General features: G+C 40.9%; 1 protein-coding gene across 1 annotated transcript; it reads left to right on the top strand.

The window, feature by feature from the left end:
* The first annotated feature begins 481 nt into the window (after positions 1–481).
* LOC119912100 (F-box/LRR-repeat protein 7-like) lies at positions 482–26,640 on the top strand. Its single transcript, XM_038731099.1, has 4 exons — positions 482–913; positions 5,649–5,738; positions 23,535–24,146; positions 24,937–26,640. Exons 1-4 carry the CDS (start codon positions 877–879, stop codon positions 25,671–25,673), a joined length of 1,476 nt encoding a protein of 491 aa, XP_038587027.1. The 5' UTR covers positions 482–876; the 3' UTR covers positions 25,674–26,640.
* Positions 26,641–27,434: the final 794 nt, after the last annotated feature.

The following is a 27,434-nucleotide window of genomic DNA, read 5'->3' as shown; positions in this document are numbered from 1 at the left end:
CAGACGAATCACAGGATTATAAGTAGTGATGCATTTATGTGTAAGCATATAATGTTGCAGCTGGTAAAGGTGGAGTTTATTTGACTACTTTATATTATGCTGGCTAACTTAATCCTCTAATAACCATCATGTGTTGGTTGATTTATATTTTGTAATAATAATCTGCAAAGTAACCAATGTTGGCAACCAAATGTAGTGGAGGGGAAGTATAGAGTAAATGTAGTTATTCCACCACTGGCTTAGAGCAACAAACTATGATTCGTTTATCCAACAACTAAAGTTAAACTTATGCAACAGGTCGTCTTCTTTTCAAAGCATTTGCAGTGTGAAGGCAATGAAGTATCGTCATAAGTTATGATTTCTGAGCCACAGTCTCGGCCTGTCTTTGGCTTGTGCTTTTTGAAATCTCCACATCTCCCTCTCTGGCCTGCGGTCTCTTTAAATCCGACTCCAGTGGACGAGGGCTGCGCGTCCTCACCAAGTTGTCTGGCCGCTGTGATTGCCCGCACTCAGTCTGATAAACAGCTGCTTACCATTAAGGGCACTTCACTGAAGTTTTCTCCCAGCTCCTCGAATCGGCATTTTTTCCCCCGTTTGTGTGTCTGTGTGCGCGTGTTGTTTCTAACGTCCTGTGTCTGTGGATGTTCACATATAGAAAGTCTGCAACGCTGGAAGCTCAAATCCGGATTCTAGGTTTGCGTAATGCTGAGGCGTCCTCTGTTCAACATCTGGATTAACTATTTGGAGTCAGAGCTAGCGGGCCCTACACGAAACTCTGACTGTCCAGCCTATCTTTATGGAAAGATTGCCATTTTCTCTGGAATTTAACTCCTATTGATAAACCGGGTTTTGTGCATAGATTATGTATTCTCTAAAATGGGTGCGAACAATGGAAAACTGTATGGAAGCGAGGGTAAGTGCTGTGATTACGACTTTTAAAACGTTTTATTTGAATTCGACTTTGAAGGAAGCCTTTTTATTTAAAAAAAACAAACGAGACTTCTCCAAGGCTACCATGTTACCGTTAATTGCGACTGTTTCTAATTTGTGTCCAACTCAACTACAAACAGAAAACAATGCAGCAGTTTCTTGACTTTATAGCTTCCTTGGGTTTGTCTGAAAATTAGAGAGCTAGCTTAAAACGAGCACTTTTCCCTCTGTGTCTTTTATTTTCTTACAGTTAAAGAGTTTTCTCTCTGCGGGTAGAGTTGAATTTACACCATACTCTGTCAAATCTTAAATTTTTTTGCGTATGTGCTGATATGGAGCTGAAAGCAAAATATGACTTTTAATACGTTTATATTTTTCATATAAGGTAGAGAGTGACATCTGCTGGTCGTATTTTAAACATTTTAAAATGAACTGTTTCTAACTGTAGAGTATAGGCTAACCTCAAGTTTAAACAAAAGGACCTCCAGCTGCTTTCAGTCCAGCCACTTCTCTACATTTCCCCCCCAGAAAATGAACTTGTATTCTCTATGTGGCTTCATTTTAAGGCATTTTACTATAATTCAATTGTAGGTGACAGCATGTCCTTGCATAGGACGTATTTGACATGCAAGTATCAGCCCTTTGTGTTTAATATAGTAAAGGTTATGCTTTAGACAAGTAGCCTAATGCCATAAGTTAGAATCCCACGTCACACAGTCCAACAGCTGACTTGGCAGGGCAATGAGTTCATCAGACAACACCGAGTAGCCTAATTTATGGCAGATTCTTTCAAAAAGTGTATTCCTGCAGGTTTATTGGACGTGGGTCAAGGACCTGTGGGCAAGTCCACAGATTTTCTTGTCCACAGTCCCATAACCTATTGTTGTTTGATTTGGCAGCCATTTTGTGGATATTGGTCAATGCCATATGATCCTGATCATGCAGTAGACACCTTGGAAAGACACAAAATAGCTGTGTTAATGAAAAATGCCATGCTGACAAGTGAAAGAGCTTTTATCTAAACAGCTCCTCCTTAGATGGTTTCTTGTAGTGGAAGTCTAATAGTTATTAAATAATAGGCATGTTAGTATTTTCTTTATTTTAATTAGCTCTCCTGCGGCTGATTGTTAAATGTGGACTGGACTAAATGATGGACTAGACTTGCACAGCAGAGATTCTGATTGTAATGCATGTTATTAGAGAAAACAACTAAACATAAGCAATATTGAAAAAAATTTGGCACTCTAGCTCAATAGCAATAATGGGGACAATATTGGTCTATAAGTCAAACAAAAGTAATTAGTCATCAGAGCTGATGGCCAAGCAGGCAGAGACATTCCCTGTCCATCTCTCAGCTATTAGATATATTCAGAAAATTGTTTCACCCAACTGGAATGCAGCTTAAATCCAGAAAGAAAACATTAGATATTGATATTATAATAATCAAAATCCATATCTGCCGACTCTCATATCACAATGATAAAATCTCCAGCCATTGCATTAATGAGCCTGGATTATCAGCTCAGCATGACAGACGCCTCCATTGCCATAGGCAAGCTTAGACAGTTAGTACGAAGAATATTAGCCTAGTAGCCCATACCTTCTCTCCCACCCACTGTCTTTTTCACCTAATCCTCCTAAAACATTACATATTCAAAAAAAACTGTGGTCCAGCTTTACCTTACACTTACTTATTTCTGTCTCCAGAGCAGTAATGTTTGTATAAATAACATTCCAGTGTGCTCTCTTCCTAAGTCAATAACTGCAGAGAAAAGATTGGAACTCATGATGTTAAAAATAACAAGTGGATCAGCTCCACCTAGGAATCCAGCCTGTTAAGGTACATGAACTGATTCTATCACAGATCTGAGTCCTCCTTGAGCTTATTTTGAAACATACCAGCCTTTTTTTGTTTACCCTCAGGTGAACAGTCATTAGTCAGGTGGGGAAAATATGATGTAGGCTATGCAGATTGGATTCTTGTTTCACAAGTCACCTTCACCATTACAATATCTGATGGTTGGCACTTGCCAAGATTCTGCCTTTTTGCTGTACAACATGAAACACAGGCATTACACTCCAAACTCAGTATAAATACTAGTGCAAACATTCACATGTGTTTATTGCAGACGATGTTTTAGTTCCCCAATTAAAACTGTTATCTTTTCTATGCTCTCAAGGACTGAAGCTGAAAACATCCCTTTTATGATTCAGCAGTAATGCAGCCTCTGTTTCTGGTTTCTGTTTTAAGTGCAGGGATATGTGAAAACATTTTAGAACAAGCCTATAACATGATAAGTAACTAAAAGTGATGTGAGACAGTTTCTTATGAATAATTGCGCAGATAAAAGTAATACTTCAATTGTAAAATGATGGGATTTTAAAGGGGTTCATAACGGTCAATACGCATTTTCTGAGAATATTTAATTATCACAATATATCTCAAATATGTTAGCCAGTTATCTGAAGTGTTTATCTCTATCAAAAAAAAACATTGCTTAAACCTTAAAGTTATTGTACAAGTTAGTTGGCTGCGTGGTGAACTGAAAACAGTGCAGTGAAATAAACTTGGGTTGTTTTTAGGGCTGCAACTAACTTTTTAAGTATCAAATGATTAATAGTTTGTTCTATAAAATGTCAGAAACTAGTGAAAAACATCAACCAGAAGGCATGGTGGCATATTGAGATGTCTTCTTTTGTCTGACCAGCAGTCAAAACCCCAAAGAGATTAATTCTACATTCGTAGAAGACTAATGAAACCAGTAAATATTGACATAAGAGAAGCTAAAACAAGAGAATATTGGCATATTTTTTCTTAAAAAAGGCACAAAACGATTAATCGATTACCAAAATAGTTGCTGAGGAATTTTATGTCGATCAGTTTATCGACTAATCATTGTACTTTTAGTTGTATTGATAAACAAGTCAGTCAATAATTCGTTTTCATTTAAACACATTTCATGTTGCACGCAGTAGTAGTGTGCAACATGAACAAGTTGTTCTATGATACAGTGAGGGCAGACAGAATGTAAATTCTGTACTGAATTGCTATTGCTGAGAAAATAGAGATCATTAAAAGTATCAAATCTGGGATTGACTCATGCGTTTCAAATTTGAAGTATTTTAACTTTAATATTCACATTATTATACATTGATTCAACATACTGTCATTTCACAAAAGAAGGTGATGCATAGTATTTGTGGTATCATCATCTTGATAGTGTCTAAGACCGGTATCTCAACTACAAGTGCAGAATCCTGCAGTCTGTCTGCCCACATCTGTTTTCAAGTGTGACTCCACGATTAATTACACACTGGTCACAACTATGCAGCAACTCCCCACCAACACATTATATAAGCACAAGAGAGGAAGCAGGAGCTTTTCAGAAAGTTGTTTTTCCATGAAAGACAGAAAACAATCGGCCTTGCACAGATCCACATGCGTCAAACAAACAGCCCTGCAGAGTTCCTCATGCTGAGGAAAAGAATGCTGTAACCAGCTAAATATTAAAATATATTTTCTGTGTTTACCCAGTCTCATGCTTTCTGCTCTGCTTAAATATTAGAAAAAATGGTCTCATGTTGACATCTGCAAGCTCCTCATAATTTCTGAGTCATTTCTTGGGACTAAGGAAGCCATAGCAGATGTGCCGCTTCAGTGATGTCACTGCAAAATGTCATCCACAGTAAGACCATATGAGCTGCATTGGTTTAAATAATTGTATACGTATCCAGTCATCATGTGTCTTTCGTGCGACCGAGTATGGAATGGCAGGTTGCATTTTTTTCTCCCTACACAAGCTTTCATATTTACTACTTATTTCGGGAACTGTCCAGTCTGTTTAGGAGGCTGCACTTGATGTGCATGTGGCTGCGACTGTTTGGGAATACCTCTTCGGTCTGTCCTGCTGGGTGAAAGGCGCATACTTAGTCTCAGGAAAGCCACAAAGCTGCATTTATGATCTGACAGAGGAATGAAATGCCATAAACAACTACTCCACAGGCAGCCTGCAGTCAGCATGGCAGTCGTCCTCCAGCAGCAGAGGCCCACATTCAAAGAATATCTCTTTGAAATTTAGCTCTCATGTGTATATAGAAATCCAAATCCTAAATCTAATAATACAACGATAGCTCATAAAGTAAGCATTGTAAATTCATGTAAACTTAATAAAAAGCTCTTTCATGTAGCAGTTGTGCAGACTGTGTGATCTAAGAAGTATGCCGCTGATGCTCCATTTTATTGTAATCATTCATTAAAGAGAGTGATTGCTTGTATCTCGCGCAGGAGTGTTTCCTCGCTCGTCCTCCGTCGAAGCTAAGGCTGCAGGGGATTTCAGTAGGCTTTATTCTTCTTCCAAATATCAAAAATGGACACTTAGTCAAACAAACCCGCAGAGACTTTGTGCGTGCGCCAAGGCCAACCATTCATCCAAACTTGAGGAACATAAAAGTCATGAAAGCAGAGAGTGATGGACTTTATATTTCCTTACACTTCATACCTCCTTAACATCTTAAATACATCATCAAAGCGCAATTCCACCTTATCTCTGACAGACACTCTTTAGGATTTAAGCCTAGAAAGTGTTTTCTCTCAAATGAAAAGATTGATTTTCAAAAGGTTGTAGGGTAAAACCAATAAATCGTAGCTGCGGTTTGTCATCTGACAGTTGCTATACTGTGTCCCAGCAGTTTTGTTTTTCTTCCCATTTTGCCTGCAGGTAAAGGGAGCTCAAGCATCTCTTCTGACATAAGTTCGAGCACAGATCACACACCAACTAAAGCTCCTAAGAATGTGGCTACCACCGAAGGTAAGGCATCTGGTGCTCATTAACCAAACTCCCCTCCCTTCTTCTTTCCCTCCTCTTCTTCTTCTCCTCCTCCCCCTGCCGCCCTTCTCTTTCCCCTCCTCATCCACTCTCTGTGCTGCCTATTTTTGGACAGAAACCTGTGTGTTCCTGGGATAATTCTAAATTGAAAACAAACTCACAGCTCCCATCAGAACCCAGAAACCAAAGGCATTGCTTGGGCTTTGTTTTTGAAGACCAAAAAAAAAAAGGGGGGTGGGGGGGGCATTTCTGGCTTCTCATTGTGGAGGAATGCTTATCTAAACTGTGGTCGTATCAGGCTCAAAACGTTGCCAGGGAGGGAGGTACGTGTGCTCGAGAGAGAGAGGAGGGTCAGAGGGATTTTGCTGGAGACCGAGAAGGTGTGGGGAGTGAAAATGGGAAAAGAGACCTTCCTGCTCAAGACACTGTTGTTACTCCTCTCTGTGCAGCTCTCTGGCTCTCTCGCCTCCCCAGCACTCCTGCCTCCCCGGGCAATCTTTCAGCCCTGGCAGACTGACTGTAGGAGACCGCTCCTCTTTGTCAGGAGTGTATGTGTTATGAATGTAAACTGTGTGCTCACTGTAATGATTCAAAAATAATTTGCAGCTGAAAGATGCCTTTTAAAGCCTCCTGTCAGCGGTTGTCTCCAATGCGGATAAGTCGGATACAATTTTCACAATCTATCAGTCAAAGCAGAAGTTTGTTTTTATTGTAAAAGACCAGAATGAAATCTCAGTCTTATTAAAAGTACTGCAACGCCAGGTGCTCTATCCCCACTGTCTTGTAGCTTTTGCTCTCTACAAAATCAGTGTTTATTACAAATATGAATATTTATAGAAAAAATCTATGGTCACATGGTCTTAACCAAACACTTTCCTAATTGAGTAATTTTTATGATAAACTTGCTTACTTATCAGTGTCTTGAGGAAAACCTTTCCACCACCATAATCATTATCCTTTTACCTTTGGTTTACATTAACCAAAATAATTTTACATAATGTTAACTTAAAAAAATGTATACACAGCTTGACGACTAGTAGCGCTATAGAGCAATGTTCACAACATTTTATTGTTTGATTGTTTGCAAGAAAACTCCACAGGGCAACCTTGCATCATGACAGTTTTCATTTTTTGAGGCAAATACAAATTTGTAGAAAACTATGAAAAAATAATTCTGAGGGTACAAACATTTGTACTTATTATAAGATAAGATCACCTTAAGGATACATTTTACATTTAAACCTGTTTTAACTAAATGTTTTAACAACAAGCTGAAAACACAACATAGACATATTATTAGATTATAAAGTCGATACAGCTAACGTGTTAGCAAACAGTTTATTTTTACATCCATCAGGCACAGAGCACCATTAGCATTCAATTGCAGTCATGTTTCTAAATGTCAGCCAATATCTACTCTCCTTTTAGCTCTGTTTTTAGTCTCATCAAACTTTTGAGAAAACTATCTGGTTCTTTAGCCGCTAAATGCTCCAATATGTTTGCCAGCTAGTCACTAACTGTGTCTGTCAGCTCTTTGGTGCTAAGCATGTAGTACACAGTGGGTTTATCAGTTTTTTCTCTGAAAACAGTGGCAAGCTAGCCAACCAAGCTAGACAGCAACCACCGCAAGAGCACTTACAGTAACTTTACCGATGTCTGAGTGTGTTATCTAGTAAGTTTGCTGACATCAATTCGACATTTATAGCTAGCAGCTAAACCTCTGACTGTGGCTGATTTAGCTCAAGTCAACAACTTTGCTAACAAACATCAAGCAAGTGCAACAACACAAGACACAGCAAGCCAGCCAAGTTATTACTTAATGCTGTAGTTCAACAGCAAAAAGGCCATCTCAGCGTCTGTCCTGCATCCTTTCAGCTCTTTAGCTCACGCCAACGAGTAAAAGCCAGTCCGATATTTACTCTTGTCTGGTGTTTGGCTCACTCACTCTAATAATAATAATAATAATAAGAGATGCCATTAACCCTGGTGTACCATCAGCGGGGCTCTCAAGTTTTATCAAATGTTTGGAGTGAGATAACGCGTGTTAGAGGAGCCACTCAAATATTTGCAGCTGCGGCCCCTCGGCCCCAGCCAAGTATTTACTAGCAGTCAAATTATACCTATAGTTCGTAATTGACCCGAACAAGAAAGAAATTATAACAGTAGGTAAATCTGATAAAAGACTATTTAAATATATATATTTATATTTCAAAAATATAATATAATTCATACATAATAAAATAATCTTTAATTGCAGTTTGATACAAATTTGTAGTACCTCAACCAACTAATTCATGAGGAATAATAATCTAATGATATAATATATAACAGGTACAGTCATATGGGACATTTTTCTTTCTGCTTTGTGTAGTAGTAGTGCTTTTATTTTTAATTGGCTAGCCTACTTCTACATTTTCCTGCTTATAGCCCACTTACATACTTTCACTTAACATTTTCAAGAGTATTTTTACAATGAGGTATTAGTACTTTTATTTATTTTTGCCTAAATTACTTTGCTCATCCCTGGCTAAAAAAGCCAAAGCTTCTGGTTGCAAAGAGGTTGGAGAGTTTTTGACTGCATCAATGATCATTTAGCATGAATTTGGCTACACTCCCCAACATCAGCTGCAACATCTTTGATCTCAGGCAAGTGATTTCATCCATCCATCCATCCATCGTCAACCGCTTATCCTGTGTACAGGGTCGCGGGCGGGTTATTTCATCCAGGAATCATAAAATCAAAATGCTAAAACAAAAACAAACCTGCAGTTACCGCATTCATCGGATCTTGCACTTCAACTTCCACTCCCTGTGTGCAAGTGCATCTATGTTGCCTGGTAACGAACGTGCTTGCAGCGGGATCACGGAGTTTACCCGGAAACAACACATTTTAATTCCTGACCGGCTTAACGGCTCTGGCATTTAGTAGGCTACAGAGAAAACTATGAACTTGGCACAAAAATTATCGTCCATTAATTGAATATAGCGGGACAACTTCGAGGGCGTTATCTCATAACTTACTTCTCAGAGTGAGAAATACAAGGTGTGGCGTGTGAGAGTGTGAACTGGCTGATATGCGTGTGTCTCACGGTGAATGCGTGAGGCTTGAGAGCTCTGCATCGCAATGATTTTGAAGCTGTTATTTTAAGATAAACATCCATCCATCCATCCATCCATCCATCGTCAACCGCTTATCCTGCGTACAGGGTCGCGGAGGGGGCTTGAGCTAATCCCAGCTGACATTAGGCGAGAGGCGGGGTACACCCTGGACAGGTCGCCAGTCCATCATAGGGCTAAGATAAACATACTACATGATATTGCTTTAATGTAAAAAATATTGATAAATGCAGTTTAAAGCATTTCAGTATAACATATCTTTATAGCACTAATGTCAATTATCAGTAAAATGACAATGTATAGCATCCTCATCCACATGTCTCACAGTGCCTTACAGGGTTTGAGAGTGTGCTGAAACTTCCACTGGGCAGGAAAGAGTATGAGTCAGACATTGAAAATTAAATCTTAGAACACAGTGAAGTAATCACGGAGTCATTGATTTTGATCAAAAGCCTTATCAAACTCCCCACAGATACATTATGGTCTCTCTCCATTTGCATTGTGGTCTCTCTCTCCAGTGACTCACTGACTGTTCTGCACGCTCATACACGAACAGTATCTACTCACCGAGGTCCTCTCATGCATTGTCATCACCAATCTTAAATTTGCTCTGGCGTGATGAATCTAGTATTCTTGTGGCTGGGAGCTGCCCACAAGAAAACAAATACCAGCTCTAGCCTGTGTTTATAACTGTCACTCAGCTGAAGATTTCAAGGTGTTTCTCAGAGAGAGAAGAAAAGGAGCAGAGAGAACAAAGCGCAGAGGCCAACTCCTCACAAGACATCAGATGTGCTTTTGGTGTCACGCACAATGTGTGTGAATTAGTTTGTTTCAGTGAGGTTAATTCACTGATTAACCTCTTAACTATAGAGTGAGTTGTGCCGTGCTCCTGTGAATGTGCATTAGGACGAGGCAGATTACTGTTATTCATTCGGCTTCGCTGGAAATGCTGACTCACTTGGATCCGTCGATGGAGGAGCTGCTGGAAGTGCACCCAGAGTATTTTGGGGAAATTGATAATTGTCCTGAATGTGTCTACTTGGAGAACAACCTGTGCATATTGAAATATATAGACAGAGTATAGACCATAGCCAGTGGCTTCCCGACCATAATTTCCCTACTGTGTTATGACTGAAATTGTTATTTTTTTCTCCATGCTAAGTGGGAGTAATTACATGGTCTGGAACCACGACGGCCACAGTCAAATCCCCCCCTCCTTAAAAACACACACACATGCACATACACAAGTACACACATGCATACACGTGTTCATATACTCACACACAGTGGCAGATCACCACCACCTCGTCGTGTGGTCCACTAAACTAATCAGGAAGCAGTCTGGGCAGTTTCCCCGCCACACACTGGGAGTACTGACATTAGGGTCTTCTCATGCTCCCTATTAGTTAGTTAGTTAGTTAGTTCGTTTTTAGCTCACCACTGTATCAAATTTTTTCTGGTAACACGTATACAAAACTTAAAAATAACAGTCATAACACTGTATCTACATACTTTGAGGTGACAGGTTTCGATGCAAAATGTCAAATAAATTGTTTGCCAAATAGCACAAGAAGGAAAAATAAACGCTCCAAGCCAAAGGTTTATGGATGAAGGACTTTTTTCCTCATGTCCCATGCCTTGTCCAATCAACTGCCTGAATGTTTCGGACGTATATAGCTACCTTTGTTTCTGTTTTTATTTTACAAAACACCATATTGTGTGGTTCCCAGTGAAAGGAAAATAATTTTCTATATCATTGAGATGGCGAATTGAACAAATCCACCTTTTTTCACACAGACTGACATACCAATGCAGTTTTGAGTGTTTTAATCTAAATAATGACAGACCTTTGACTATCAGATAGGGCAGGGTAATGAATGGTTGAAAGCAGTATCACAGTATTTTAAAAAAAACACTTCAGGGTATGTAAAACTTATGTAAGATGACATGCAAAATAGCCAACTGATATTCAATTCAATAAACTGAGATGATATAAAACTTTTCACACTTCAATCAAAACCATTAATAACTCCTTTTGTTAGTTTTTAATTACAGATTGCTTGAAATTATATTGAGGACAGCTGAACCATACAATTCACCTTAAAGCCACTTTATAACTTTTGCTGAAGAGCGGTTGAGGTGGCCACAAGTGACAATTACGAGATAATGGCATATGTTAAAACATAGTGTAACAATAGCAGAGTAGAGAAGAGTCATCGAACTGCTTCAGTAATGTCAGCTACACAGCAATATCTACCTAAAGTTAACTAACTTTAACATGATCAACCATAAGCTGCTGGTCATACCAGAATAAGTAAGGTTGCATCTGCAAAACCCCTAAGTTTATTGAATTGTGAAAGAGTGTGATTTAATGCTTATGGATTTAACTTTTCATTTGTAAGAAAAAGATGGTTATTTCCTTTCAAAAAATACATAATCTCCCTTTAAAGCCCTGCGTGTAAGATCCAAGAGAAGCCACTGAGAGTGAATGGCTGGAGACAGCAACAATTTCACCAGAATTGTTATTTTTCTACAAACAAATAAAAATGTTTGCCATCAGAAGTATCTTAAATATGCTATAATGATCTTAAAACACTTCACATAGTGGCTTTAAAGTAACTAAATCATAATATTGAAATATTGTTCATCCCTAATAACAGCATACAAGTGGAAAGTAGGCCATTGCCTGTTTTTCTTCACCAGTCCAACATTTATTCCCACAAAATCAACATTAGGAAGTTGCACTCATTCTCCTCCTGAAAACAAACCGAGGCGGGCAGTCATCTGGCAAGTTTTTACAACGTGTCTCTGTTTTCATTTATTATTTAGACGGGCTTGTGGTGGCCTGACCCAGCTGAGATGCTTATTAGCTGCAGACTGAAAGGCACAGTCCTGGACAGTAAATCCTTCCTGTGGGATGAAACTGAGTATCTCCCAGCAGGGGTTACACTGTGACCTTGTCTGGGCCTCAAGGGTTTGCTTTGGCAGAGCCAAACTCGGGGTACTATAGGAATGCGGCTCAGACATGGCAGGAGCTAAAGTGACAACATGGCAGGAGCTAAAGTGACAACACCCTGAGATGTTCGGCCTGTGTGTTGTAACTCTTGCAGACTGTTCTGATTCCCCTATATCAGCTGGAGCCTGTGCCAAGCTTTAGTCACTGATGTAACACAGACTCACAGGGGCGTTGATCATGTCAAAGCAGCCTTGCTTTGGGGGTCAGCTCTTTCACCCGTTTATAATGGCACCAGGAAACTAGCTGGGAAACAGGGAATGGTGGGAACAATGAACATGCCGACATCCTTTCTGTCTGCCAAGGACCAAAGAAACAGTGATAACAGTTATGAGGAAAGAGCTTACTCTGTTGTTCCTCGCCATAAAACACTGTAGTAAAAGATTACACTGTACATATCATCGTCATCATCATTTAAATGCAATATTTCTCTAAATTTATCAAACACAGTGAACACTTCTTTACAGAGATCTGTTTTTACAGCCTTACTGTGCAAGTAGGATCAGACAACACAATTTAGTCACTGGGCATCGGCACTTCAATTTGTCATTTTATCATAGTGGAAGACAACTAATTCTGCATGTATGATGATTCCCGACATAAAGATTAGAATTTTTTATGCCTTCTTAAAGTGTCTACAATGTGTACCATGTCTTCAGTGCCCAAATGTATACATGGCAATAAGACCTTGCCTGTTCAACTTGCATGGCAAGCACGTTGTGAAAGACCTGATTGATCAGGGTTCAATATTTAGTGGTAGACATCTGTAAGCCAAGACAAAGAAGGAATTCTGGCACATTTATCCCGTAATCTGGCATGTTATGTTTCCATTAAAATGTTGTTTAAGGTGTCTGGAATTTTGGCAAAATAAAATGTGAAATCAGGGTGGGCCTCTGTCAGCTACCTTTATACGAGTATATATAAAGAGGTCATATTATGCTTTTTGGCTTTTCCCTTTCCTTTATTGTGTTGTATCCTTTTTGTGCATGTAATCGGCCCAAAGTCTGCCCCAAAGGGAGTTACCACCTCCCACAGAAAACACTGCTCCTGAACTGCCTGAAAACAGCTGGATTGTAGTCCAGCCTTCCTATTACTTCCTATTTACTTATATGAGCATTAAATGACCACTTTAACAGGACATGGAATGCTGCTTTGCACTGAAGATACACCTGTGCATCACTGCAGCAAGGTGAGAAAGCAAAATCGCTGAACCACTGGAGGTCCGGAAAAGTGCTCAGTGGTTACGTTACTCTTTAAGAGGAAGGAGAAAATTAGCCCTTGTCCTTCACCAAATTTAGAAATACATAGTTTCACTGGATTGATTTTTATATTTAAATATGTTTATCATTTTGGGGGGTAAATTCAAAATGCACATAAAAACAAGTGGACTGAAATGTACCTATAGTGACTATCAGTAGTAAAATAATGTCCATTAACTCAAGTGCAATTTTGAGGTACTTGTACTTGTATTTCCATGTTATACAATTTTATACTACATATTGAACATTTATCTGACAGCTATAGTTACTGGTTACTTTGTAAAATTTAAAATTGTAAATTCAATTAGTCCGGCTAATCAAAACCTAATGTTCTTTTTTTTGACTGGAGAAGAGAATGATAGGGATCACAAACTCTAAAATAATATTATAGCAGTACATGCTCCTAATATTGATCAGTCTTAGTTCACAGTATTCCCACTTGGCTGCTGTGAAGGCAGTGTGAGGGTCAGCTGTTTAGTCTAAACAGCCACCCCCCAGAAAGCCCCAGTCTCTAGCATGTTAATATTTTTTCCCCTCCCAAAGGCAACAAATCTCTCACACTTCATCTCTAAACTAACCTCACGCGCCGATGACCCATTTACTTGTGTTTACTCAAGCAGATATATAGAGTTTCACTGTTGATTTTTGCCGTGCCAAATATGAAAGAGGTGTTTGCATGTGTCATTGCCGTTGGGACATTTTCGCTGCATGGAGAAGATTTAAGTTGTTATCCCCCGTTTATGTTATACATGTAACTTTTATCATTCGTAAGTAGTCATTACTGCAGTATATCTTTTGAGCCAGACAACTTCGAGCCGGTGCGACAAATGTATCTTTGATGTGGTGAAACGTAATGCTGCATTTGTTACAGCTGGGTTGGAAGTTCTCACACAGGCAGAGACGTTTGTTTAGATGAAGAAGCATTTGTTTTTGGATGGAAATGTTTAGCAGGTGTTGACTATCTTAAGGAGAATTGGTGGAAACATTGTCCACCACCTCAAGAAGATTGTAAATGCAGGCAGTTCTGGTGGAAGAAAAATCTGCTCGCCATTATGGCTTTGGACACAAAGCAGCAGCCTCCAGTTATTTTAAGGCTTTTTTTAAACAAGCCTATAGCAATTGCAATGAGAAATATCAGTGCTTTACTTCTACTCCTCATTGGAAATTGGCGATGTAAAGAGACAACACAGAGAGGCAAAGAATGCCAAAGCTATTTTCCCCAGATTTTCTCCATCAGCTGTCCTCGCTCCTCCCCCTTTCCTTCTACCGCTCCTAGAGCCAGGAAATCTGAGCAAAAAAGCACAGAACAAGGCGGTGAAAGAAAAAAGAAAACAAGTGAAAGCAGTTTGGCGAAAGAGGAGGTAGAGGGGAAGGAAAGTTAAGGCAGTTCGGTGAGCGGAGCGCTCCATCTTGTAACTCTTCTCTGATTACTGCTTGGTCTTCCCATTCTCTGTCTCAGGGAGAAGACCTCTGGCCCTGTTGTTCTGAATGCGTTTGCCATTTTCTTCAACAGGGACAAATTTTTTCAGTTCTACTACAGGAGCGTGTTTGACAGGAGTTGGGAATGACGCCACCTGGCCGAAGCGCATGCTTGCTTCCTGTAAGTTTTTGGCTCGGGAGCGATGTTTTTACTGTGATACACCTGGGCCTTTGGGCTTTTATGTGGCAGCACGACCACAGTTGTGAACCAGTTGAACTGACACATCGGACTTCCCCTCCCCTCTTTTCATTCTGTGGTTTGTTTCATTACGTAAGCAGGGAAGTGTCAGTTGTGGCTGAAGCTGCAATGGTACAAAAATGAGGGGAAAATATAGACAGTGTTCTCAAAGGGGTCTTGGATGGATAAATAGAACCACGTTTTTTAAACATCCAGTACAACTAAATTACTATTTTTTCCTTTTAAATAACAATGTGTGGTTGCACATTACACCTGGCTCACATTTATTTGATGAATGTTTAACAACATTCTTCCTGTGACAAATTTTAATGTGGCATATAATTCTGATGTATATAACGGAGATGCTAAAGTGCATAGAGTTTCAAAAAAGCAATTTACCGGCTAAACAGAGATTTAATAAAGACCCTTTATGAAGAGTTTTTCTCTCTCCCTAAAGGCGTTTCTACCACTTGAACCCTCTCTCTGAGTTTATAACCACTAAAGTTCCAGCACTTCCCTTGTTCTGTTGCTTCAACCACATGAGATCATTACATTTGCTCCTCATCCCAACCAAATCAACCGTTCAGGCCAGCGTTCGCTTTTCCATTTCTGTCTCTGCAGCTCTTCGCGGTGCTGTATGTAGCCAACGTTACCCTCCTCAGTCATTTAACACGACTGTCACTCCACTCTAACCCTCCTCTCACTCTGCTGCCAAAAAGGATCAACTGTACAGAAAGGCATTTCATGCACATGGTCGCCCTATCTTTGACATCCTGATTTACACAACCTGTAAAAGATGACATCATCTTGAATTGCAGCGATTTGCCAAAGGCCAGATCAGATTTGCATGATTCCAAATAGCTTTTGGAGTCTGAACCGTCATCTCTATTCTGGAAAATTTGCGCTGTGATGAATGGACTCACACAAGTGCTCAATTTGGAAGGAGCGCCTTTGAGTAGATCACGCCTTTAAATTTGGCTTTAACATATCTGAGCGTCTGCTGTCCTCCTCTGCAGAGGATTTATAAAGTGACAAGGGCAGAGTGTGGAGACGTTTGTGTCTTTTCAACCGACAGAAGGTCTGTAAGAGGAGGAAAACTCCCTTGAGGAAATTGGCCGTGCTGTGGGGAAAGAGCACTATAGCTCCTGGCTCCTTGCCGCATGCATGGCTGAAGCTGTTGCTGCACAAGCTTCAAAAATGAATCGCGAGACTGAGTGAATGTGAGAATAGCTGCAGTCCAGAAGTAGGTGGGATTGTGGGGGTTGTGTGGAGCTAAGGAGTCTGTTTCCTGTCCAAGTGTGCACATTGTAAAGGAACCAGCCGGCCCTATTGTCTTTCAGGTTGTCCAGTGACGTAAGACCTTCCTGTAGTGAAGGCTTTACTGATAGCCCAGCCGCCACACTGTACGGTAATATCAACTTCCATGTATTCAATAAAAACCCAAGACAGACACAGATGTTTTTTATCCCAGGAGTTCTCTCTCTCAGTCGGATGTTTCCCCTTTAAAAAACTGGAGCACATAACCGTTTAGTGCTGATAAATCAATTGAGCTTTTGATTCTCTTTCAGTTGAATCCCCTGCTGTCTGGTTGTTTTTTATTGCCTGGTACTTCTTTTCTTTTTGTTACCCCTCTTGCATTTGTTTGGATTTGATTTCCTGACCCATGAGCAGAAAATTAGCATCTCTGATTCCCTCACATGCACCACACCGCACTGTCACGGTCTTGGCGGCGAGAAGCACAGTTGAAGCTCGCAGAGCAGGAACATGTCACAGGGCTAATGGCACTGAGGTAATGGATTGGTCTGTTCTGCCAGATGCAGCAGTAATAATCCTACGAGCTCCAGACAGGGTCTTAGCAGAGCTTCACAGCGATGCAAGATCCTGAAAAGAATCCCTATAGCTTTAGTTTATGACCAGACTGCGTCAAAGTCTGGATTGACCTTGCCTGTGCACTTGTCTCGGTCTCTGGTAAAGTCTGCAGCCTCTTTTGCCAATTTATCTTCCCTCTTACTTTTCCTCTTGCCCCTATTTTTTCTTTTAGAGGCCCTCAAATGATCCCCTTAAATCAGTTTTTTGTCATTAGGGCGACATCACTACAAACCTCCAGCTGCGCCTCTTCATCACGAAGGCATCTTGTCTTTCGAGTGATCACTTCAATTGATTTACATTAAACTTCTGGTATCAAAGCACAATCCAGATGTGTCTCAGAAGTAAGGCTAAGTCGATGTTAATGGGACCCTGCTGCGGCACTGCTGTGGATCAGCATAGATTTGGGTATTAGTGGCAAATGATTTCAGCCAAGTATGCGTTACTGTGGCAATATGCACATTCAAAATGCATGAGTTTCTCTTTCATTTCACCACTGTTCCGTTGTTCTTTGTCCAGGGTAAAGACCAGATGTTCCACTGTTTCTCCTTTGATTTCCTAAACCAAGCTGAATCTTCCACCATCTGCACTTACAGCGACTTCAAGAGCAGTTTAACAGCTGCATGGTATTTGTTCTGTTAATGATAGGTTTGCAGTGATGCAGAGATATAAAACACGACACCGCTGGTTGACTTCTACAGATTTCAGCGGTAACTGAGAGTTACAAGAATGTTTATTCTTTCATGCTGAGAGTTCGGGGCTGCAGGTATATGCTCTGCACTCCTTTATTCCAAACCATCCTAACTCAAGGTCCACTTACTGGCGTTATCCTGAGCTTTCAATAGCATCAGATGGTCCTTGTAAGCGGAGAGAGTTTGCTTAGTTGTCATGGAGATAGATCTGTTGACATGCAAGTCTGTTATGATTTCATCTCTAGGACCTCTTATGCCTGTTGGTTTATAACTTAAGTTTTTTCCTGATCTCATAAATTGTACTAGACGTAATGATCCCAACTCAAGGGCCACTTACATGTGATACAGTTGAAAACTCTGGAAAAAGCTAGTATAGTAAGTAGACCTTGAGTTGGGTCTGTTTTGAGAAACTAGTATGTAAAGAGTGAACCTTTTTGATGAACACTAAAGTTGATGATTAGGAATATTGGGAGTTTTGTCAGACAAAATGATAGCCAGTATATCTCTACTGGTTGTCATTCTAGAAATAGTTGTGTTTAATTTGTGTTTAAAGTTATATTTAAAAAGGTGTGCATGCAGGTTCTGGTAAATGTTTTGCAGGCATTCCTTTTATGTCTTAACTCCACAGCTCTTTATTTAGCTTTATTGTCTCCATGGTTGGCTTTCAATCAATGCGTTTTGTTTTACAACAGAGGTCTCTTGTTTGAGAATACAGAAAAATGTGGTTTGCAAATGCATCATAGTTCATGCAGCACCATCACGTAGAAAAAGGCTCACACACTGCTGAAAAACTAGTAGAGGTTCGTCAGATGTGAAAAGGACAAACGTCATTCATATCCAGAAGTGATAAAGTGGTAAAAAAAAAAAAAAAGTTAGTATTTTGGTCAAAAGATCGCTGTCAGCAACTTTAACAGTGTTAATTGTCAATTGTGATTGCGAGAAAACAGACAGATAACACCTGTGCACCCTTGGAGAGACCTAGCTGCTATCTATCCAAAATCCAATGCAACTAAGCAACTGTAAAGCTGTCTTCACTTAACTTTTGCCACCAGCTGTGTGGAAGTGTGACTGAGAGAAGGGAAAGGGGGTGGATAGTCTAATTAGAGGCACTGTGTTTCTCTGGGCTTGAAACACTCTTGTGATCAGTGACACATGTAATTACGCAATTTGGAAGTTGCTCCTTTAGCCAGTGGCAGATGAGTTTGTCTCCTGCGTGCACAATCCAGTAATGCTTCAAGAAATGTGTCGGTGTCGTGCCTGCACGCGGCTCAGTGGAAAATCTGATCTTCTCCTGGCTGTCGAGATGTTTTTTTCATGACTATCAAGACCCGTGTGGATCTTTATGTAGCGATGTCACGGGATTGATACTTGAATTAAGATTTTTTGCCAATACTATATGAGCTTATATCATTAATATTTTTACTAGTTGAAAAAAATGTAGTCCATTTGCCCTAGTAAACATATACTGATTTCCACTTGTTTGTACAGGTCTGTGTTGCATAGTGTGTGGTTCCACCCATGTTGGATAAATCCACAATCACTAGGTATTAACTCAGGAATCTTGCAATATTTGCAGTGTACCTGAATAAATAAAAGCGCAGCACCGCTATTGTCATGACATATTTGGACAGGTGTGTGAAATTCGAAATAGATGAGGTGTTTATAATGACCTCAGACCATTAAATCCTTTGTATTAGTAAAAAAAACACAGGCCAAGATAAGCTAGATGACCTCAAGGAAATAATCCTACATGTTTAAAGTTTAACCAATCATGGGCAGACCACCCACAAAAATATGATGCATTAAACCCAAACTGAGGTCAACCATATCCCATAAGAACAATTAAATCCCACTATCCTCCTGTGAGCCGAATGAAATGAGTTCGATGCAGATTTTTAACATGCAATGCCGTCTGGAGAGCAGCGCTCGCCGTTTTGCTCAAATTCGGATGCGAGTGAGAATTTTAGGGCACACGAGAGGGAGTTTTAAAGTAGCCGTGAATCGGCGGACATCTTCCCGAGAGGATGTGTCTGTGGATGTCATCAGAGGCGAGCCGGGAGGCAGACTGAGCCAAGGTCTGGAATACAGATCCCCAGGACAGCGTCACTGCCCAGCTGTCTGTCCCTGCTCACAAATCCACATGACAGGCAGGATGCTGTCCATTTGTCATGAAGATGCAGACACATACTGTGTACAACCAGCTGGCCGTCGGTCCTGAAGCATCCATTAACCAACCACGGTTCAATTATGGTTCAATGTAGTTGACTGGGACTTGATGTAGGTTAACACAGTGTATGAAATGTATGGGAATCAAAGGGGAATAGCAGGTAGCAAAAGTACTTATAGGTACACCTAACAATATAATGTAATCAAATACAACCTTAAAAAATGACCATAGAGTTGACTTTTTGGCACTTTCAACAAAAAAAAACAACATTATAAGCTTAAATTACTACAATATTTTGGACTGGAAAACTTTGTAAATAAAGAGGAACTTGACAAAAAAATCAAGTACCAAAGGTTCATTTCAGCCAGTTCCTGTTTGCATTTTCACAGCATCTGAACAACGAAAATTAGACAAATTAGACTGACAAAGGTTTAAAAAGTTTGAGCTGCAGTTTTGGCAAGTAACCGTGGCCTCTCTGCAAAGTATCGAGAATCTGCTGAGTGATTTTTTTTCCATTGTTTTTTCCATAACCACATTTAAATATTTACCAAATTAAGTTAAGCTGAGCTACTTCTCTCTTTTACTATCTTTATCTTGCTCTTATTTAAACTCCATAACTTTGTTTAAACCCCAAAAACAGTACAAGAAATTCACATTCAAAGTAATATTGATACTAGTGACAACCAGGGCTCAGATGCAGTCACGCAAGGCTTGTGTTTAACCAGCTTGCAATGCTGCACTGCTAATTCCACTCCGATAGTTCCTGGTTCACCAGAAAGTACATAGGCATTGACAATTTATGGGGGGTAGGAACAACAAACCAGGAACCACTGAAGCTTCCTGTGGTTGAAATTCAGATAACGTTCCTAGTATGGTTCCTGGAAAAGTTACTGTGGTGGAAAAGGGCAAATTTGATCCGGTATATTTCCTATTTGAACAACTGGCAAGTTCCTGAGTTCCTGTAAAGGTTCCTGGGTTTTTGGAAAATGTCTTACATATTAAAAGTAATACTACAAACACCAAAACTGATATATTTCCTTTTGGAATACAAATAGTACCTCAAGAACCGTTTCGACACTTTGTAAATGTTTTGTTATGACAACTTACTTGAGAAAATTGAAAAACAGAGATGAATTCATCCTAGACTTGCTTTTATCATCACATGACTATTAATCTCAAACATACAGAATGATCTTTATTTTGAAAGATGATAACTTTCAAAATAAAGCCCATAAAGCCTGAGATAGTGGGACAGCTGTAAGTGACATCATACTCGTGACTACTTGAAATGCTTTTAGTGATGATTATCAATCCAACTGAGCTCCTCGAGACTGGACAAGATGAAATTGGAGGGGTGTTGAGGAGACACAGATAGCATCAGAGAACAGCACTCAGTGTCCCAGTGTGATCGGTCAGCCTCGGGAATCAGATTCTACGCCCTGGCTCCGCCGTCTCACGCCATCAGTGATAGGATCCAGCCACCACTTCTCACAGCTGCGTCTTCAGACGCGGCAGCAATCAGCGCACATCTGTCAGGAGGGCCTCTGTGTTTACACAGGGCTAACCGTACATTGTCAGCCCCAGCGCCAAACCCCCTCAGGTGGCCGGTTTGAAGCTACGGCGTTCATCTGATGAAGAAGGCTAGCGACTGCTGCCCAAATGCTGGGAAGATCATTTTGACACATTTTTTCCTTAACGTCCAAAAACATGATAGTCCATGGAAACTCCTATTCATTGATGATAAAAGCTGGTGTGGTTATGGCACCATCATGATGAACCCTGAACCTTTTGATCCATTTTCTTATTCCCACAAATATCTTGTAAATATAATGTGACATTATGTCATTTCCAGCACAGATGCAGTGACAACTAATGGAACAAATGAATTTCAGTGATCTAAAACAGCAATGGTAAAGATCAGGATATAATGTTCAAAAGGAAACACTGAAGAGTCATACAGCAAGAAAGTCATTATAGTAGAAGAGAGACCAGCGTCTCCACAGACAGTGGCCTCAAAGGTCCAGATTGCAATGCAGCCACGACGCATGCTACGTTTAAAAGGGGCATTCCAACACTTTAACACATTAATTTTGGTTTACTGGTCGAAGGGGAACTCCAGTGATTTTACACATCAAAGTCTGTTTACAGTTGTTGGGGAGAACTTCTGCATATGTGAAAAACATTTGTATAAAGCCGTTTGAGGCTCCGGGGGGGGGGCTTTGTGAAATCAGATAATTTGTCTCAAGTGGTCTCATTTGAGTCATCGTCGGTTGGGACTGAAAACTACATGTTTAAATATTCAAAAAATCTGAGGGTGTGGACATAGAAAGAAGTCTCGGCTCGAAGCTACATTAGCCGCTACTAGCATCATGCACACGAATTGCTGATCGGTGTTCAAATTGAAATGTAGCGATAAGGTTTTGACAAGAAAGAAAAAAGAAGTTACCTCTGGTTCTGCTGCATCGGTTGTGATCTCTTCTTAACTGTCCATTGTGAGTCTGAGAATGTTATTGGAAAGCGACGCTAAATCAGTGGAGTACTCTTTCAAAGGGCAGTACTGCTCAGCCTGTGAAAACAGCTGTATAATGTCTTATGTGGCTCTGAAGGGTCCTTGAGAGAGAAAATAACCCAAGGGTTATCTGAGCTTGGGTTTGGAGACTACAGTGTTTTCACAGAAAGCCTGCTCTAAAAACTGGGTGCATGGAATTTGAAAGATGTTGTCATTACCAGACAGGGAGGGTCTAATGAAAGGATGCTCTAGGGTGCATTATGTGTAGGATCCAACCCTACTAGGGCCTAGATTATTTATTATAATCTCATGTCACGCCGGTGAGTTTCCCTGTAATGAAATATGCTATATAAATAAAATTGGTTCACATTACCTAAAGGTTTGGATATCTCAGCCTCTGCTGCTTCAATTGTGACTATTAGTTTTATCAATCTGTCTCATGTGAAACCTCCAACTTCATGGAAGTGCAATACTAAATCCCTTGAATACCCCTTTAACATGCTAAGCTAGTTTTTCCTCTTTCTATCTTGGTTTTACTAACAGGATCCCCATGAGCTGCCCTCTCCTCCTCTGTAAAACCCAAAGATGACAGTACATTCATAGCGGGCATGTTTTTTTTTATAGTTGTCAAAGGTCAATCTGGAAAATGTAGGAAATTAAAAGTGCATGGAAGGAAAGTACAGCAAAAAGGTAAATGACAGTTTTTATTGCAGTGTTATTCCTGGAATATATCACTGATAATTTAAAAAATTCTTCTTTTAATAGAAGATGGTAAACTCTATTGCACATTCAAGATTGGCACTGAATTTAGCTTTTTTCTGAATTTAGCTTTTATGAATTTCATCGCTTCAGAGTAAAAGCCTTAACACTGTTTAAAACCTACTGTGTTACCTACTTATTTTATCCATGAAAACCAACCAAACATTTTCTCCATACAGATCACATTAGACCAGGTCTACCTCAAAAGCCACTGTACTTACATTTAAGACAGATTTAACAAGATGGGAAATAAGAAAACAAAAACCTCACACATACGTAGTTTTACCTCGTCAGATCTCAGAAACATATGAAATGAGAGCCTTAAGCAAGTGCTATACTTTCCGCATCCGCGAGTACGCGAGGGTCCGCTTGACAAAAATATCATCATCAGAGGGTGTACGCGTAGGTTCTGACATCCACGTGCCTCCCATTTTTTGGGACCAATCGATCTACTGCACATGTGTGGAAGAAGTCTGCCAAGCTGACTCCAGAAAGTAGTATAAACAAAAGTAGACTGTGTCCGTGGCGTCCTCAGCAGTCCCTGTACGCTTTGAAGTATATTCAAGGCTTTAGTTTTACAGGGTTATAAATCAAAAAACTATGAATCACTGTAATTTAAAAAATGAACAGTTCAAAACACAAAGGGTAACTTTTTTGTGTCATCAGGAACGAACTGTTATTCTCTTTTCTCTCTTCACTCTTTTCACATCTATCTTGTCCTCCTTTCATTCACGTTTAGATTCCAGCACACGGACTCTGAGCACCCCCAGCCCTGGTCTTATCCTACCATCCAAGTCCTCCTCTCTCTCCTCACCTGCCCTCTCCAGTAATGGCCATGAGACCAACTCCTCTTCCTCCTCCTCTGCCCCCGCCGAGACCGTCGCCGTGGTCCACTCTCAACCCGGCACTCACACGCGCTCCCGCCAGTCGAAAAGCCACCACCACGCCCCAATTGACCTCCTCCCCGACCACGCCCTTCTGCAGATCTTCTCCCATCTCCCCACCAATCAGCTGTGCCGCTGTGCACGCGTGTGCCGCCGCTGGTACAATCTGGCGTGGGATCCGAGGCTGTGGAGCACCGTCCGGCTAACGGGAGAGCTGCTTCATGCCGACCGTGCCATCAGGGTCCTGACCTACCGGCTGTGCCAGGACACCCCGAACGTGTGTCTGACCCTGGAGACGGTGATGGTGAATGGCTGCAAAAGGCTCACCGACCGGGGGCTGCACGTGGTGGCTCAGTGCTGCCCGGAGCTGCGTCGCCTGGAGGTAGCCGGCTGTTATAACATCTCTAACGACGCTGTGTTTGAGGTGGTGTCCCGCTGCCCCAACCTGGAACACCTGAACCTCTCAGGTAAAAAGAAATATACTTGAAGCCAAAGCCATCCTACCTTGATTGGTGGCCAATGGTAGGCTCACTCAGTTTTATTAAGGAGTGCCTGCTACCCTACATCACGCACATGTGTGGATTTACCTCAAAGAATTCCTCTTCTCAGTCATTTCTACTCAAGCTGGTGAAATCATTATAGGAGAAGCAGAAGCTCTGCCAACCTTAAGCTCCCATGTGGGAGAAGAAAGGCTTTCTTTAGCTGAAAGCAGAACTTACCTCAACATGAGTAAGGAGAGCGGTCTGCTGCTTTCATTAAGGAAGTGACACAAATAATATTGACTTGGACGGGACTCTGGTGGCAGAGCAATGCCTGCACCATTAGCACCAGGAAGTAAGCCCTTTGTTGTAAAAATAGGCCTTAAAAAAAAAACGTATGGCTTTTATTTGAAAGGCACAAAATAATGAAATCAACTGCTAAGGACATCAACCTTTGATTTATTTCCCCCTGAAAATTTACCACAGTTTTGTTTTTCTTGGGAGTTGTTTGCACATGCTTCTAGTTGCATGCACGCAGCCAAATACAGCAGGTTTTACTCTGGCGCCTCCAAGTGGCCACTCATTTTTAAGCTTAGCCTTCAAAAGTGAAATTGTCATAAAAGATAGGTTCACATCAAGTCAGTCTTTAAACAATACTCACGTGCCCTCACTTGTTGTATTAAGGCAGGCTTGAGAAACTGTGAACTTAAAAAAACAAAGCTTCTTTGGAGAAATAATTAGATTGTGAGCTGACAACCTGTGCTTCCTCTTCCTCCAGGCTGCTCCAAGGTGACATGTATCAGTCTTACTCAAGAGGCCTCACTCCAGCTGTCCCCTCTACATGGCCAGCAGATCTCCATTCACTACCTGGACATGACCGATTGTTTTTCCCTCGAGGATGAGGGTTTGCGAACTATCGCCTCCCACTGCCCCCGCCTAACACACCTGTATTTGCGTCGCTGCACCAGACTGACGGATGAAGCCTTACGCCACCTGTCTCTCTACTGCCCTGCGATAAGGGAGCTAAGTCTTAGTGACTGCCGCTTGGTTGGGGATTTCGGCCTGCGTGAAGTCGCCCGCCTTGAGGGCTGCCTGCGCTACCTGAGTGTGGCCCACTGCACCCGCATAACTGATGTGGGCATGCGCTACGTGGCTCGCTACTGCCCAAGACTGCGCTACTTAAACGCCAGGGGTTGCGAGGGGCTGACAGATCACGGCCTGAGCCACTTGGCCAGGAGCTGCCCCAGACTCAAGTCTCTGGATGTGGGTAAGTGCCCGCTTGTGTCGGACAGCGGACTGGAGCAGCTGGCTATGTACTGCCAGGGCCTGAGGCGAGTGAGCCTCAGAGCCTGCGAGAGCGTAACAGGCAGAGGACTCAAAGCTCTGGCGGCCAACTGCTGCGAGCTGCAGCTTCTCAACGTGCAGGACTGCGAGGTTTCGCCAGAGGCTCTGCGGTTTGTTAGACGCCACTGCCGGCGCTGTGTCATCGAGCACACAAACCCCGCTTTCTACTGAGACAGGAAGTTCTTGGACTGGTCCTCTGACAAATGGATGTTTTAATATTCCTGCTGCGGAGTTGGCAGAGTTCAGCGGCTGATGTGTCAGAACTGGTTGAAAACTGGTGTGCAATATGGGCCAGAATTTGTCTCTTTAAAACCGCTCGGTGGCTGTTACCGCTGTCCTTTGAAAATACTTCCATAGAATGTATTTAACATATTTATCTGTAAAAAGGTAGAGAAGTGCAGTACTTCAGCATATTACTTTTTTCAACACCACAATTTACCATGTAACAACATGCTTCAACACTGAGCACTGGGTACAGTTGTGTTACCATTTAAAAGCATTGCAATATATTTTATTTGAAAGGTCATCACCTTAAGGCCCTGAAACATAACCATTATCATACCTTACTACATCTATTTATAAACAGCAAGTATCTTCAGACGAAACCACTAAGAATGTAGCTACGAAGCAGCAACTAAAGCAGATCTGGTGATTAAAGATATCTTCAGTTTCACTTGCTTTATGTTTTGTGCATATGCACTTTAGGCAGTAGTGCTGACAATCACTTCAACTGAGCTCAAAGTGTCATCATTTGCTAAGAACTGATTTGCTGTAAATTAAAAGTTACTATTAGCCAGAGGACTTTTACCGCCAAATACAAACAAACTGTTATGGGATCGTTGTTGAAAATAAATAAGAACACATTGCTGCTACAACTGTGCCAATAAACTTCTTCAAAATCTGCCGCCACAACTGTGAGTGTTTTACTCAAACCCTCATTACTGTCTTAAAGGATTTATGCCTGCACATGTTGGTGAGTCATTACAGTAACCGAGGATTATCTTGGAATGCAATATATGGATTTGTAAAATGTATTCCTCTTTAAAAAATGACGTGTGTGGGTTCTACAGGGCAGCAAAAGGTGTATCCTGCTTTCAGGCCATTGGCTGAATTAAACCTGCTTGTAATTTGATGCGCACCTGTCTGTCCAGCCCGAAGCTATCATTCAGATATATACTGTATACTTTGCACTTTGGTTATAAGATTGTCTGTAAGTCATTATTGCTGCAGTTATATTTCCTGTTTCTGTTTAAAAGTATTGCTATCTGGCAAATGTGAGTTGGGTTTGTTTTTACTAGAGATTATTTTTCAGTCTCAAAAGGAGGCATCTGTCAGCTATGGGAAACCTTCTCCCCCACCTGCTCCTGATTGTTGCGCTCCTGCGGTGTTCCTTGGCTCAAGCAGGCAAGTATCTAACATAATCACAACACAAAGCAAAACAAGAATATCTCCAAAATAATCTGAACTGCTAATGAATCAATTTAGATCTTGAAATCAGTTTTGTAGGAGGTAGATGTGCAGCTGCAAAAACATTCTGTGCTTCTTTGTATAACAGAGCTCTGTAACTCAATGCACCTCTCACTCGAAGTTACAAACTCAAAAACTACAACTCCAATTTTCATGGGATTTTCCCAAAACAACAGCCTTTGCCTTTGTTTCTGTCCTGCTGTTATTACAGAGATATCTGAAGTAAACCGCACACCTCTACTTGTGTCTTATTTTCGAGCCATGACATTTTATCCACAATTGTCTAAGGATTATGGGAAATTGTGTTCATTAAACGCTGCAAAAAACTGAAATATTGAATGAATAACACAACATACAGTTCAGAAAGGCTTCACTTCAGCTCCTTTATACTTGCAAAACTAATGACATTCCCATCAACCTCAGCTCTACTTTGTTTGTTTTCTACTTTGCATAGCTGTCGAAGTC

Source organism: Micropterus salmoides, unplaced genomic scaffold (genome assembly GCF_014851395.1).
Source record: "Micropterus salmoides isolate LMB-PRFRI ecotype aquatic unplaced genomic scaffold, ASM1485139v1 Ms_hic_scaffold_1, whole genome shotgun sequence".
NCBI lineage: Eukaryota > Metazoa > Chordata > Actinopteri > Centrarchiformes > Centrarchidae > Micropterus > Micropterus salmoides.
This window is presented reverse-complemented; position numbering and strand designations above follow the sequence as displayed.

Excerpts from the sequence above, each read along its gene's own strand:
- LOC119912100 (XM_038731099.1), top strand. The coding sequence starts at position 877 with ATGGGTGCGAACAATGGAAAACTGTATGGAAGCGAGG. Across the intron at positions 914-5,648 it reads AAAACTGTATGGAAGCGAGG|GTAAAGGGAGCTCAAGCATC; the intron begins GTAAGTGCTGTG and ends TTTTGCCTGCAG. Across the intron at positions 5,739-23,534 it reads GAATGTGGCTACCACCGAAG|ATTCCAGCACACGGACTCTG; the intron begins GTAAGGCATCTG and ends ATTCACGTTTAG.